This window comes from Eublepharis macularius, chromosome 10 (assembly GCF_028583425.1).
Source record: "Eublepharis macularius isolate TG4126 chromosome 10, MPM_Emac_v1.0, whole genome shotgun sequence".
In the NCBI taxonomy this organism is placed as follows: Eukaryota; Metazoa; Chordata; class Lepidosauria; order Squamata; family Eublepharidae; genus Eublepharis; species Eublepharis macularius.
Window position 1 is genome coordinate 37,936,486 of NC_072799.1, and position 16,030 is coordinate 37,952,515.

Consider the following 16,030-nt stretch of genomic DNA (forward strand, 5'->3'; position numbering starts at 1 on the left):
TAATCTGAAAAATAACACTATTTATTTAAATATTGTTACCCTGCTTTTCTCCCATATTGCCAGACAAATGACTGGGGATGTTAGGCTTTTTTCCCACCTAGGCTGTCATCCCCTCTCCCTGTAGAATTATTTTTTTCAGCATAGATGTCTCGAAGAATTTTAAATACTAATACTGATACTGACTTTAGCTACCCACCGCTATAGAAGCATGGTTTTATCTTTCAATAAAAGATTAGTACATTCAAATCCTAATATAGTCTTTTGCCATTCATATTTTAAAATTGCTTTCTCCTAGTTTAACATGGATATGGAGATGATAACATGGTGTTCTCAAAGGTGATGATGAGCTGAACTGCAGAAGAAGGAAGAAGCATTGCAACAAACAGAGACAGTCTTTTGTGGTTCGTGCAGCTGAATGTTTTATGTTCTCTTCTTTCGCCAGGAAGATATGAGTGACTGGAGTGTTTGCTCCTATTAATAGCTACTTTATGTCAGCTAGATGCCAATCTTTTTGGAGAGGGTCAGTCCCCAGTTTGTCTTGGTACTAGGCATCATGCAGACCCAAGAACAAGCATAGTAACCATCCAGGTCCGGGCAGGTCATTCCTGTTCATAACGATCTCCACACACTTCACCCAGAGCATCAGGATCATTGTTCTCCAGAAAACAATAAGGTAAGTGTATTGTTTCCTTAATAATTACATTGACTGTCCTATGAGCTTGCAACTTTTAAGCTCACAACAACCAATGAACAACTTACCATAGCAACATATTGCAGATGTTTCAAACAAGATGGTTCTCTGTTGATTTAGCTCAGTGCTTATTAACAAATGATAATCCAAAGGCTTTATTCCATTTTTAGCAGCTTTTTACAGGCATCGCTCAACAGGTTTTGTGTTTTAAAGACTGCAAAGGAAGGTTTAAGAAAAAATTATTTTGAACTCAACCACAGATAAGTAATTTCTCTTTTTAAAATATAATTTGGTAGCACAAGGAGTCTACCAAAACAAGCAAAGGTGAGCAGGAATAAGAAGGCCCAGCCCACCTTATCACAGAGTTTGTTTAATGCAATCTTTTGCTCCCCTGGGCTTCATATGCAGTCTTAATGGACCATACTGCCCATCATCTCCAGGCAAGAAATTATGGCTAGTATCTAAAGGTAAAGATACAGCACTTGCAAATAAGAATTAAATGCTACTCTGAACCAATTACTCAAATTAAAATGCAAGGCAGCACTCAACAATGTTAAAATGTGACTTTTTCTTCCTCTCTAGTAAAAAAATCACCTCAGAAAACCACAATGCTGTCGCACTCGGACTTGGTCAAGGAGAGGAAGCAGCAAGCATTTGCCATCATGAAGGAAATCCAGAGAAATGGTATATAGTTAAATCCCTGTTATGACTGTATGTCCAGCATCACTCTCTAACCTTTCTTTTTAATCTTACCGCATTAATGCTCTTGAAGCTTTCCTTCTGGGTGTGCTGCCATAAATAATCTCATGGGCTATCATGCTGCCTATGGTAACTAATCCTTTTGTAGTTGCCTCTTTTCATTTGAAAGCTATTTTCAGATGAACAACTGCTGTGGAGGAATGAAGTAATCTAACAGCTGATGTACATTCTGCCTGGGATTGACTTTCAGAATATTATTGGGGAGGGGGCTTAATATGTCTACATTCCTTACTACAGAACTGTTCATAAACAGAAAATGTCTATACCACTGTAGAAGTAGCTTTTAAAATTCATATCTATAATATGTTCATATAATATGTTAACTGCCTCTCATTCTTCACCTCAGCCCATTCAAAGCTGGCTGTAGTAATGATTCAAGATGTAATTCCCAACTAATCTCTTTTAAGAATTTTCAACTTTTTTGCCATTTTTGGAACAGAATCCTGAAAAAAAAATTGTTTGGCTTATCAAAATTTCCACAGGAAGCAGGTGAAATTTAGCTTACTATACAGGTTACAACATCAATAACTTCTTTCACAAAGAACTATAAACTGAGCCTTCATTGAAGACAGGACTGCTGAGGATATTTATTGTCTCTAGAGTCCAGAAAACAAGTTAGGCCTTCCATCTTCTCTTCCCCTAAATTATAAAACTTTACACTAACTTCTGAAACCCCTAAATATTGAGAATTGTATACACATTCACATACATGTATATAGATATATATGTATATAGATACCCATAATTCTAACAGGCGCCACTATCCAGTCCCTTAGCGTTTGGATTTATTCTTCTGGAAATGCAGCCGTATAAAAACGTTAATTTTTTCATCAGTTCTACTGGTTTAGCTGTGGTGATTTTCCTAAAGAATCCTTTTAATTATTACTTGATAAGGGAGTGAGATTCTCTGTAGAGAGTCAGACCCTTACCTTCCCATCCATCTGCTTCAAAAGAGACAGCTCCTCCCATTTTAAGGTGTATACTCTGAAATTTCTGAAAACACTGGTGTTTAGAGAGAAGGATTGTTTGAAAATAAACAGAAATCTTGCAGGCACCATAGACTAAAAAAATGTTATTCCAGAACAAGCTTTCAAGGACAAGTGCTTGCTTCTTCAGATATTCAGATATTCTAGCCCCATAAAAGTTTGTTTTAGGACAAAATTGTATTGGTTTTTAAGGTGTCATAAGACTCCTGTTTATTTTTGTTGCAGCAGGCTGACATGGATACCTCTCTGTAATTACTACAATATAAGTGCAAAGTCTAATAAATGGGTACATATGAAGTTGTCTTTTACCCTGTCAGACAATTGATCCATTTAGACCAAGAGTATTGTCTGTTCTGATTGGCCCTGAGTTTCCAGGGTAATAGGGTAGAGAAAGATGCTTTCCAGCACCTGCTGTCTTTAACAGGAGATTGCAGAGGACTGGAAATGGGAATTTCTGTATGAAAAGGAGGTGCTCTGTCTGTGTCATCTGTTTCCTGAAAGAATGGTATATTTTGAAATTAGGAATCCCATGATAATTTACTTACTATTGTACCACGGACCCTGCAAGAAAACATGGGAAACTGGGAACAATCCAACTATCTGCCTGTTTAGCCAATCTAGCCAATGCCCATTTCTCTCTTTCTGTGAAGTGTTGACTCGTTTTCAGGTAGCGCCTTTTCTTTTTCCTGCTGTGTAAAAGTTTGCTAAAGGCTGCTTGTGATTCACTGTTGATTTCTTATCCTAGATCTGTTTCAAGTTAAGATGATCCCTTTGAGAGATAATAGTTCCACTCCATGCCAACTTTTTAAAAACCCAAGTGGAATATAGTCATGGCATAGCAGTCCTTTGTATTTTCAAACCCTGACTAGTGCCACATATGGACTGGGAACAGAATTCCAAACTGATAATGATTCAGAATGAACCAAGTGCTCATTGTCAGTTTCTATTCTGCCAGATGCCATGAATTTGCACATTCTAATCAAATTCAGGTGTCTTCTCATGTTTGCAAACTGAAGGCAGATAGGTACATTTTTGTCGCCTTATCATTCACAAATGTAGTACTTATAGCACTTCCCTACCATTGAGCATACTATTTTTCAGTTGAGTAAATTATGGTCAGAACTATGATTTAAAAAATTTGAGATATCAATTGGCTTATTGTGACAGTATCTGGTTATGCATATGTGCAATACAACTGAAGCATGTATACTCAAGTAAATCCCATTGTAGTTCAATGGGACTTACCCCATAATGTGCTAATGATTGCTGCCGTAGTTCTATTGTGTTAATTGTATTAAACATTATGGTCATTAAGGGTCATTATAGCCCATTATTGCCCTATACAAGTATTTCAGTGTACAGCATATAACAAATATAACAAAAGAAAACATATTCCAGTCCTCTGCTGTGTATTTTTTTAAAAGCATGTGTTGTTCTTCACTACTGATTTACTTTCTCAAACATATGATTTTGAAATGAGAGGCAGAACAGATCGAACTTCATTAAGATACAAATATATCTTCATAAACCACTCCGTACTCTATTTGTTTAATCAAAACAGCATTTAAAAAAAATATTAGGAAAATCTTGTTCTGTTGTTCTGTCATCAGGAAAATTTTCATCTTGCCGTTTAATCAAAACGTGGATTCTTTATATTAAAGAATCTCACCTATGTCAAATTCACCCTGGCCAATGCCTTTCAACTTAGCTATATCTAAATCCTAGTATTGTACCCAGGAGCCAGACATAATATATTATTATAATGAGGCTAAAGGCCTGCCAAAACTACACGTCAAGCATCTGCTAGCTGGCTTCTTCCTGTCAAAGGCCGCATTCTCTGGCCACCCCATCATCATCTCACAGGGACCAAAGCTGCCAGTCACTGACTTCTTCCACAGGCTTTGTGGAAAGTTAGGTTCAATTTCCTTCCCAACCTGACTCCCCCACTATATAATTATTTTTCCAATGTATTTATTTGTGCTCATTTCCCCTTGTAAATAGGTAGATATTTCTGTTCGGTGAGACTACACTAAATGGAGATCTGATACAATGGAAATTGTATCAGATCTACAGAAATCTATTGCAAAATTAATCTATCAGTGAGGAGAATATCGATATATCTAATTCTTAGTGGGGACCATCTGTGGATACTTAAATCTAGTGATCTGTGCCCTGGACAGTCAAGGCAGATCTTTCTACAAATGTGAGGAAAGCCCCAGATTTGCAGGAAAATCTGAAATTTAAAAATGATAGAAGGAGCTTCTGTAGCTTTAAGAATTAGATGCCCTCAGTGGCTGTTGTTAGAGAACCACATCAAGGGGACAGGGGCCCATTCTGGAGCTGTTTTGGCTTTTGTGGAAGGACTCACTGGGGCCAGGCCCATCAGCAGCATGACTCACCAGAGCCCAGCTGCTTTTTGCTGTTCAGCAGCCACCATATGAAAGTCAGTGCAGTGGTCAGAGTTTCAAACTGAGATTCTGGAAGACTCACCAAAGGGGAGAGGCCACCAAAGCCAGCCCTGCCACTTCTCTTCTGGCTGGTGGGAGGAAAAAGAGTGGCTCACTGCAGTGGCTCACGCCATTGTGACAGCACTTCAAGTGGGGGGTGGAATGGGAATTACCACCATCCCACCTTCAAAGCCAGACCCACTACTTCTCTGCAAATGGAGGAGGAGAAATTGGAACTATTGCTCCCCTCACTATGTAAGACATACAGGCAAACAGGTCAGCAAAGGAAGGAGTAAGCTGCAGCAGAAGTGCTATTGGCAGGTGGGCTACCTAGTAAGTTACTGGCCTGATGACCAAGCAGGAAGGGGGAAGGATGATTTAGAAGTAAGGAGAAAGTGAGACACTGTATGAAAGAAGGGGGTAGGAGAAGGAAAGACTGTGTAAGAAAAGGGGTGGGAGGAGAGGTGAAGAAACAAAGGTGGGAGAAATGGGATACCCTTTCCTTGTAGTCTCTGCTTATAAACCTTCTACTCTGTTCTTATATGAGTAATATTAGTTAATGCAAACATTATAGTAGATACCCAAGATTATTAGGGTCCCATCCAGGCACTGCTGTATTGCTGACATCTAGGGAGGGATGGTTGCTGTTATATTTGAGGGTGACTTCATTATAGTAACAATGCCATAAATGTGGTCATGCTATTTATAAGATTTTTTTCCACTAGCAATTAATGTTATACTTACTTAAGAGATTTATAGATCTATATTGGTAAGCATGAGCATTTGGAGCTCCAAATGCTTCTTTGCATCTACCCATCCTCCAAGAATTGTTAATCTCAGACTCACTGATAATATTTAGACCTACAAAACTAAGCATGCTTTCTAGAAAATAAGTAGCCCTTTTCATAATTCTGGGGAGACTAAATAAACATAACGAAAAGTAGCATCAGAGAAGCAAGCTCAGTTTTCAATTTGTACATTCACTTGTAGGTATTAATGGGTCCATGTATATGTACATAGGTCTTTCTCCATATGATAAGAAACCTTTATCCACATAATAAGGAAGGAACCTTGAATCCAGTGACACCTCATAGACCAACAACATTTTCAGATTGTAAGGTTTTAAGAGTCAGAGCTCCCTTCTTCAGACCTCAAAGAGGACACTTAATATACAAATAGAGTATTTACCAGGGTTGCCAGGTTGCTAACTGTTGAGGGCAAGGGAGAAAGCAGGTGGCCGGGAGGATTCTTACCTGTTCACACCAGAACCACTCTATATTTGGGCAAAAACTATATGTTCTTTGCCTAAATATCAAGACTTTACCTGGCAATGTGATGATGTCATTTCCAAGTTTAAAGGAAGTTACATCATTGCATTGCCAGCAACATCATGGTGTCACCTGGAAGAGTCTGCTGTGAGCTAGTAAGTCCCCTCCTTTCTTCCCCTGCCAGCCAACTGAGCAACAGCAGGGGCACTGGGCCATTGGGGGCTGGCAACCCTAGTCTTTATATACCTTCAAGTGAACAGGCACAAACTATTGCCAGAATGTGGTGTTGTGATGCTGCTCCCTCCCACACACAGACATTCATCATTCTGGCCAAAATGTTACATGGAAAGGGTCAGTGTCATTGAGCTTGGTGGAACTTACTTCTGAAGAAACTCTGTGGTATTCTTCATTTCCAGTGGTATGAATAATGAGATCCATAATATAGGACACATGTTCCAAATGGTTTTGAAATCTGTAGGAATTTAGATGAGGGGAGAGAAGCCAAAATTATTTTGGATCTAAGCTCTATAAAAACTTTGCAGTAAATATTGGATTGGAACCAAAGTTTCCATTCTGCTGATGGTGCAGCTTTCCCCTGATGCAAACAGCCTTCTTCCAGCAGAACCCACTTCTGCTGAAGGAAGTCGTCTTGCATTGTTGGTTGAAAAGGGACTCACCGTTTAGTAGAACAGAAACTTTTAGAGTTGCCAAACTTCAGGAGGTGGCTGGAGAGCTCTCGGAATTACAGCTAACCTCCAGGCCACATACATCCCCTGGAAAAAATGGCGGCTTGGAGGGTGGGCTCTATGGCATTATACCCTGCTGAGGTCCCTCCCTTCCCCAATTGCCACTGTCTCCAGGCTCCACCCCCCCCCCCCCCAAATCTCCAGGAATTTCCCAACCTGGAGCTGGCAAACCTGGAAACTTTGGATCCAACCGAATGTATATAGTTTTCATTTTGAGAAAAAAAAACAATTATTAGAATAAGAATGGCAGGCTCCACATTTTGAGGACCATAAACAAGATATATAAAATTAAACCACTGTAGAATTGCTCTGATTTTCAAATAATATCTTTGTGCACAAATTGATTGAAGTGTGTCAAGAGATTTTTGAGGAGAAGAGAACTTTTCCAGTTTAAGAATGCCTTTACTAATATGTATAAGTCTGAATCATAAGCTTAAACAAAGCAGAAATATTAGCATGATAGGTGGCTGTTGAACATTGAAAATAATATTTCATAGTCAATTACCTTTCCTTTTAAACTGGCATAGAGAAAGATCAAAGATTAGAAAAGAGCACAGATCAACTCAATCGATAAACTGATTAATTTGTTCAATTTCTGCTTGGGAAACATAATCCATAGCTTACTGAAATTAGTAGTAGTATTCAATTATATTTTAGATTACCTATATGATTGTTGTCTTGTTGGCAGCATTTTTTTCCTACTCATCCCCCTTTGCACTTGGCTAACATCAGGCAAGCTCTATACACAGATTAATTAGAGCAGACAGTACAACTGTGTTTTAATATGACAGAGGACCACAGTGAATCTTACACTTGACATTTCGGGGTAGCTGCTTAGATACACCAAGTGGCTTGGATCCTCACTTGAAATATGAGAGGACCAATTAAAGTTTTGCCACAGAAAGGATGTACAAAGCATGTGTTTGAGGGATTGATCAAGCCCAAACATTTAGTCTTTGTTAGCATGCAACATGTATTATGAGAAGACTGTCTGAACAAATAGCATCCTGATTTATTAAGATAAAAGCTTTAAGCAGCAGAGTCAAACATGAGTCAAAGGGCCTTTTTAAAATATTAAAATATTTCTGGTCTGAATTGACATAAGTGGATCATAATTGTCAAGGCAGGTCTTGACAATAATACTGGATGAGAAAATTATGCATAAGTACACAAATCAACATGTTGCCCACATTCAGCAGCAGTAAACCTCTGAACGGCCTGACTTGGATAGACCAGGTGAGCCTGATCTTGTCAGATCTCAGAAGCTAAGCAGGGTCAGCCTTGGTTAGTAATTGGATGGGAGACTTCCAACAAAGGCCAACGTGGAAGAGGCAGGCAATGGCAAACCACCTCTGCTCGTCTCTTGCCATGAAAACTCCAACAGGGGTTGCCATAAGTCAACTCTGACTTGAGGGCACTCTCCATTACCACCAAACTTCTGAATACCAGTGCTGAGAGGCAACATTAGGGGAAGGCTTTGGCCTCCGTTCCCTGTTTGTTGTCCCTTCAGGGCAACTGGTTGGCCACTGTGTGAAACAGGATGCTACACTAGATGGACCACTGGTCTGATCCAGCAGGGCTCTTCTTATATTCTTAAATGGATTTCAATATATTTAAAAGTTTAATTTACACATTTTCTGTTAGAAACACGTATTTCAAAAAGGAAAGCTGAAGAAAATATTTTTCTGGATCCGCTATAAGAGCAGTGGTGTCAGAGGGGTACTCTATATTCAGATGGCAGTCCTCCAGCCCTGCCTTCCATCTGGATGTTACTTGAACCTGTGGCCTGGTAGGTGTAGCTGCCACCCACATCCATCTCCATTTGCTGATCCCTGCCTAGACTGCCTTGAGTGGGTGATCAGTTTCTTCCTCATCAGCTACAGCAACAAGCCTAAAAAGATTACAGAAAATCTTTCATGTTCCCTCAGGAGTTTTGTCCTCTTGCATGAACTGTTATTGTGCCAGTTTGGTGTAGTGGTTAAGAGCGAAAGGATTTTAATTTGGAGAACTGGGTTTGATTCCTGACTCCGCCACTTGAAGCTAGCTGGGTGACCTTGGGTCAGTTTCAGAGGTCTCTCAGCCTATCCACCTGTCAGGGTGGTTGTTGTGGGGATAATAACAACATACTTTGTAAACCGCTCTGAGTGGGTGTTAAGTTGTCCTGAAGGGTGGTATATAAATCAAATATTAGTATTATTATCCCTGTTTTTGCTGTGACTTCACACATTCTCTCTTCAGTGCCACTCAGCTGATGAGGCTGCAAGGTCTTAGAAGCCTTCTTCTGAGGGCCAAGCTACAAGTGACAAATGGCACTGGGTGGACACTTGTCCGGTTCCCTCAAGTTTTGATGGGAAATGTAGGCATCCTGGTCTTGCAGCTTGGCTCTCCGACTGCTGTCTGATGGACTTTTCAACCGTCACTTGTTCAACATTCCTCCAAGCTGCCTACATTTCCCATCAAAACTTTTTTTTTTAATAAAATTTTTATTGGAATTAGAATCATATAATTACATATTACAATCGATTCCCATTTCCCAATTTCTAACCCCTCCCTTTCCCCCCTTTTCTTTTGACTTCCAACAGTTTTCCAACCCTTTGTCCCTTTTCTCTTACTCATTTTAAATTCATCTATCTAACAAACATGTACTTTCCCTTTAATCTAAGCAATAATTCTTTAACTATTTTTAATACTCTATACCTTATCTTATCTTTAAGTCCCTTCTTCCACATTAGACAAACAATTTGTCTCTTTTTAACATAATTTCGTAGTTTCCTGGTTTCAGATATTTCTATAAGCCTTATACCGTATAACCCATACATTTATATAAGTCAACCAATTTGACTTATATTCCGTATATTACTTTATATAACTATCGTCAAAAGTTATCAATCAATTTAATCCATATATTTCTTCAGGTAGACTTATTCAGTTTAACATGTTACACGTTTATACCAGAAACAATATTAATTAGTCGGTCCTTATAGTTAGTTATTTTCTATCCATATTCTATATGTTTTTCTATATATAACAATCTAACAAAATAGCTGCTTAGACATTTTCATTTCTCTCTCTACCCTCCGGTAAAGTCACCCCCCTCTACATTTCGTCATATTTCAGTAATTCTCGAACTGCCACAGTTCTCTTCCCACCTCCCATTTCTTCAGCACATATTGCTTCAGCCATTTCCCATAAAAACTTGAAGGAAGCTGACAAGTGTCCAACCTGTGTCATTCGTTGCTTGTAGTTTGGCCCTCAGTCGGAAGCAGCTGCCAGTCAAGAGTAGATGAATCCCTGTCCCTGGACAAATGGACTAAGTTTTCTGGAAACCCCTCCTCCTTTTACCCTCCAAAAACAAAACAAAACAATCCTAGCACTCACTACAAAATAAATCTATTTGAATAAATATTTTTATTCATGGGAGTGCTGAAACTGAATAAACTATTTGAAGGATCATGTATTCATTCATTTTTATTCTCTTCCATTTTTATGCCATCCTTTCTTGAAGCAACTCAGGATGGAGTACATGGTCATCCCTCTTTTCATTCTCACAACTACCCTATGAGGGAAGATAGCCTGGCAGTGTGTGACTGCCCATTAAGTCAGCCAATGAAGTTTATGGTGGAGTGTGAAAAATGATCCCAGATTTCCCCAGTTCCAGTCTGACAATTCAGCCAGTACATCACACCAGTTGTAAGTTGGAGACCTCTTTGACATAGCCACATTGAAGCCAATATTGAGAGCCAGTTTGGTGTAGTGGTTAAGAGTGCAGGACTCTAATCTGGAGAACCGGGTTGGATTCCCCACTCCTCCACTTGAAGCCAGCTGGGTGACCTTGGGTCAGTCACAGCTTCTAGGACCTCTCTCAGCCCCACCATCTCACAGGGTGTTTTGTTGTGGGGATAATAATGGCATACTTTGTAAACTGCTCTGAGTGGGTGTTATGTCATCCTGAAGGGCGGTATATAAATCGAATGTTGTTATTGTTGTTGTTGTTGTTGTTAATTGAAAGAGTGGCTGCAACTACACTTGCAGAGGCCCTCCTCTCATCCCACCTAACAAGTGATCTGCTCTCTTGTAAAGAGCACTTGCCTAGGCCCCTAGAAGAAAGTTTCTCCAGGTGACCAAACAGGGAAGTTTCTTTGATTCAGAAATAACTCAAAGGCTGCTATGCTTTTTGTGTTTCAAACATATTTAATTCAAAACATATTTCCTGCGCTCTTGTTCATTGCGATGAACTCAAAAGAGGAGTGCCAGACCAAAAGCAAAACTTATTTTCTGGAATACTCATTTGATTTTCTCCCACATTCCTGTGGAAAATACTGTCTGGTCAGATTAAAATGTTTTGGGAACCATCAGACAAATCATTTAAGAAATACAGATTTTTTTCCCAAAAAATAAGGAATGCTTGTATGGAAAAAATATTTCCTCCCGTAAGAATGAAATGGTAGAGAGACTTTGAGTCTATAGCTGAGACACTACCTAGAGAATCAGTCTTGCCTCAACCAAGTGGCAATGGGTCTCTGCTTGGAAAGTAGAAACAGTCAGTCCCTTTCCTTTAACCGGTGGTTGCATTTCCAGCTTTGTATTATCAATCTTTTTTTTTGCAATCTCAGGGAGGCAGCAAAATCAGGAAATATACTAAACATTTGGAGGGCCACCTTCCATGACTGAAGAAGCGCTTTCACATTGAAGGCCGCAAGTTTTATAGGCCTGATTCAAGAACACAATGGTTAACTAGCAGTCTATAGGTCAAATGTGGTCTGTGACTTGAACAATTTTTCCAGGCCCTAGTGGTGTCACTGAATTTTGATGTGATGATTTTGCTGTCAGTTTGACTCATAAGGAAACAAAATTGTTTTCACAAATTCTGAAATGCAGAGATGTTTTGGATTGGAACCTGTGGCTAATTTCTGCTAACAGAATGGGAGGTGATTTACTGGTTCATCCTTTATGATTGCCAACCTCTGGGCAAGGCCTGGAGTTCTTCTGAAATTACAAGTGATCTCCAAACTACAGATACTGGAGAAAATGGTAGTTTTGGAGGGTAGACTCTATGGCATCTCATACCTGCTCAGTTCCCTCTGTTTCCCAGATCCCTGCCTCTCCAACCACCAACCCTATATCTCCAGGGATTTTGTAAGACACAGCTGGCAACCTTATCTTCTTATGCAGTTTACAGCTCCCTATTCTGGCAGTGCTCTGCTGTTTCTCAGGAGCAGCATTTTGGGCAAGCATTGGGAGAGGGAAGAAGAAGCCCCTTCCACTGAGAAAAATGTCTTCCTTTAGAAGAGATTTACCACAGATCCAAGCCATTGCATTTTAACGGTAAAAACTCTTCTTTGAATGTTATATGCAAAGCCCAATGAAGAGTTTCAGTACATGTACTCTATGACTGAGACACGGGAGCAGATGGACCATATGCTCTCTCTCTCACACACACACACACACACACACACACACACACTGGCAGGAAACTAGCAGGGAGGCTAATTAGATGGATCTAGAGCTGGCCTCAACCATTTCATTTTGTGAAATGTGACGAACCACACGGTTTGTTTTTTTCTGGTTCGTGTCCATCTCTAGTTGTGTGACCTGCCCTGAGCCCACTTGTAGGAAGGGCAAAATAAAATAAATAAATAAATAAATAAATAAATAAATAAATAAATACAGCTGAATGAATTAAGTCTTATGTCCCATATTTAATACCCTCTCTTACTTGTTCCTTTAGTTCTTTTTGGATTGTTTTGTGTTTCTCTTAATATTAGCAGTAAGAAGTGATCTCATGGGCAAAAAAAAGATGCATTATTCTATTTGGAGGTTGTTCACCTGTGTTTCCTTGGACAATATTTTCTCAGGAGAAGAGTGGGCCTTGGAAGGGGGCTGCCAACATCATCTTTTCCCTGTAATCTTCTTTCCCTAATCTTAGCAGTTTTGTTGAAGCTGGCAATGGTTATGCAGTGGTAAGGGAAACTACTGTGCATTCTCAAGGGCATTGTATTTCTAATTTCGCACTTCTAGGAGCAAAAATGGGACTGGAAAGGTCTGCTGACCTTGCCAAAGGATCTGCAATTTTTTTAAAAAAATGAGCCAGTGCTGCTGGTAGGAAATATTGAAGTGCATGCTTTATGCTGAAATGAGTAAGAAATGCTTAACTGTGCTGAATCAGGCCCCCCTCCTTTTATGACAATATTCTTAGAACTGTATGCTTGTACTATTTTGTAGAATCACCTGGAATAGACCTTGGAAAAAAGGTCAGCATCCCCAGAGACATTATGCTGGAAGAATTATCACTGCTCAGTAACAGAGGAGCACGGCTATTTAAGATGCGTCAAAGAAGATCTGACAAGTACACATATGAAAACTTGCACTTTTTATCTAGCAAGCCAAGAAATGTGAGTCTTTTAAATTATAAATCTTTTATAACAGGGTATGACTGGCCTAGGGCAGGCCTTATGACCATCTATGCCGGACCAAATTGGTACTGCAAGTTGTACCAGGTGTTTGATAATAACTACCCCATCACATTTTGCACACCCAAATGTGGGCTACCATACCTGGTATTGGGCTGAATTTAGCTTGGCAGGTCACAAGTTATGCAGCTCTAGTCTAAGGGTATCTCTAGCCTTGAAAAGATTTAGGAATAATGTGGTGAGTTTGATCCCACCAGTGAGTCCTAGAAGCCTCATAAGCAAAGGGCAAAGGTGGCATCTTTTCTTTGTATCTCAGGGAGGGTCAACTTATTAGCTAGAAACTAAAGCCGTCAGTGGACATGGATATTGGGAAGTGGTACAAAGGTACAAAATATTATGCTTTGAGTACTGCTAAATGTAGTATGACCACGACAAAAGCAAAACTGTGAGGAAAAATGTGTGAACTGTGTGCCACAATTAAGAAACAAATGCACATTTACATAGTTGTGTACATATGTACAATAAAAGAACTATGCAGAAAGACTTGTTTACAGCCATACTATAGGGTAACAGACACTCTAGTATTCAAAAGACTTAAAAGAAGATTTTTTTAAAAGAACAGGCAGCTGCCTCAGCTGCCAGAATGTACTTTTTGCTGTGCCCAGGAAAAGCTGCAGTGATCTGAACGCATGACAGTTGATCAAACATGTTAGAACGATCCAATTTTTGAAGAGGTCTGGCATTGCTAGTTGTTTGGTGTAGTGGAGAGCCAGCTTGGTATAGTGGTTAACAGTGCAGGACTCTAATCTGGAGAGCTAGGTTTGATTCCCCACTCCTCCACTTGACGCCAGCTGGGTGACTTTGGGCTAGTCACAGTTCCCTGGAGCTCTCTCAGCCCCACCCACCTCACAGGGTGTATGTCGTGGGGATAAGAATGACATACTTTGTAAACCACTCTGAGTGGGCATTAAGTTGTCCTGAAGGGCGGTATATAAATCGAATGTTGTTGTTGTTGTTATTTTGTACTGCCACTCTATGTGTCTCTGACAGTGTCAGTGCTGCAAGGGTGTGGGGGAGCTGGGTGGACTAGGCATGGCCTCTGACTTCTTGCCTACCCAGCATTGGCTGTGCCTCAGCTGCGGGCTGTGATTCCTGATTAGTTGATAGCCTGATCTCTTGTTTTCCTCCTGGCTCTGAGTCTCTCTACACAATACTTCTTACACAAGGATGCTCAAGTGAAGGGAGACACAATGTTAGCCGGGTCATGTAGTTTAAAAAGACAGAACAGAATGCTCTGTCAATTTCCCCTCTTTACAGGAGGATAGATTTAAAAGACTACAGGCTGAGATGCTCCTCAGAGGGTTTGTTAATTAGATGAAATTAACAAACCCTGTCTTTTCAAACTACCCTCCTGTGGAAAGAGGAAATTGACAAAGCCTTTGGCTTAAACTATGCCTCCCGGCTAACATTGCATCTCCCTTCACTTGAGCATCCTTGTATAAGAAATATCGTGTAGAGAGACTCTCCAGGTCAGCTGAAACTGGTTGGCTGAGCACTAGCTGCGGGTAGTTATTTGTCGGAGGACTCTTCATCATTGCTGGGCTTAGACTGACTCATGAAACCTTGTTGTGAGAGGCCTGAGACTGCAGAAATGGTGTATGTGAGGAGAAAGGGTCAAACCTTTTTGCATCATGACCTGATCAAACTGGGGCATCTCTTTGATCTGTTCACCAGTCTCTTACCCTCTGATCTACTTTGGTCTTAGGATAATACTTCATGCCTTTGATGAATGGGGCACCGTCCTGCAAAGCTTTTATGCCAATAAATGTGCTAGTCTTTAAATGCCACAGGATTCTTGTTGATTTTGCTGAAATAGACTTACTTCTGAAAAGTCTTGAATGCTATTTTAAAAAACAGACTGCTGAAGATGTTATAATATATTGAAGCAGGGCATTCCAGAAATAAAGACTAATAGGATATGGCACAAATGAGAAGTAACAGGTGAGACTTGGGTTTAATTTCCTTTTTTTGACACTGCCTGTCCCATCAAGATTATTTACAACCATGTTTATAAGCACTCCACAAATCTCAGTCAACTGCAATATTCCAAAATATTTTCTTAGCATTTACCCATTCTTACAAGAATGTGTAAGTTTCCATGAATAAGAAACATTTTATTTAAAAGATTTCTATCCCATCTTTCCTTCCATTTAAGGCCCTCAAGGCTGTGAACAATGTAAACACACACATATATAATGTTAAGAGAGCTGCTATAAATAGTACTAGATGAAGAAGTTAGAGTACAGAGGAGATAAAAGTTGTGGACATGATGGAGAGGAAAAAATGTAAGGAAAAGCCATTCTTTAACTCAGATTATGTGTATTGAGAAGAACAAGAGTAGGAAAGCTGAATCATAAATTTAATGGGCTTGCAGAAGCAGTTTTTTAGCATCTATAAAAGGCTTTGAGATATCCAGGTCTCAAGAAGATGGGTCAGATTTAACACTGTTACTTGAAATGCATTGATGTGGTTTAGTTTGTAGTTTTCATTGCCAGGTTATATTGGAAAGATCATCATTCTTGAGTGGCAAAGTACCAAGTTATTCAGGCCGGTCCAAACAAATGCCAGTAAAAACACCACTGTATTACAGAGACTCAGGTTTGGCTTTGCTGCTTACTTTACATGGAACCTGTTTTAGAAAACTAGTTTAGTATTGTGAGCAT

At 39.8% G+C, this 16,030-nt stretch overlaps 1 protein-coding gene across 1 annotated transcript in view; it reads left to right on the forward strand.

The window, feature by feature from the left end:
• Positions 1-543: 543 nt before the first annotated feature.
• MYOZ2 (myozenin 2) overlaps positions 544-16,030 on the forward strand; it is a 32,730-nt gene continuing 17,243 nt past the window's right edge. Inside the window, exons 1-3 of the mRNA XM_054990220.1 lie at positions 544-673; positions 1,274-1,375; positions 13,120-13,289. Coding sequence (XP_054846195.1) covers positions 1,300-1,375; positions 13,120-13,289 — 246 coding nt within the window. The 5' untranslated portion in view covers positions 544-673; positions 1,274-1,299. The remainder of the gene's footprint in view (positions 674-1,273; positions 1,376-13,119; positions 13,290-16,030) is intronic.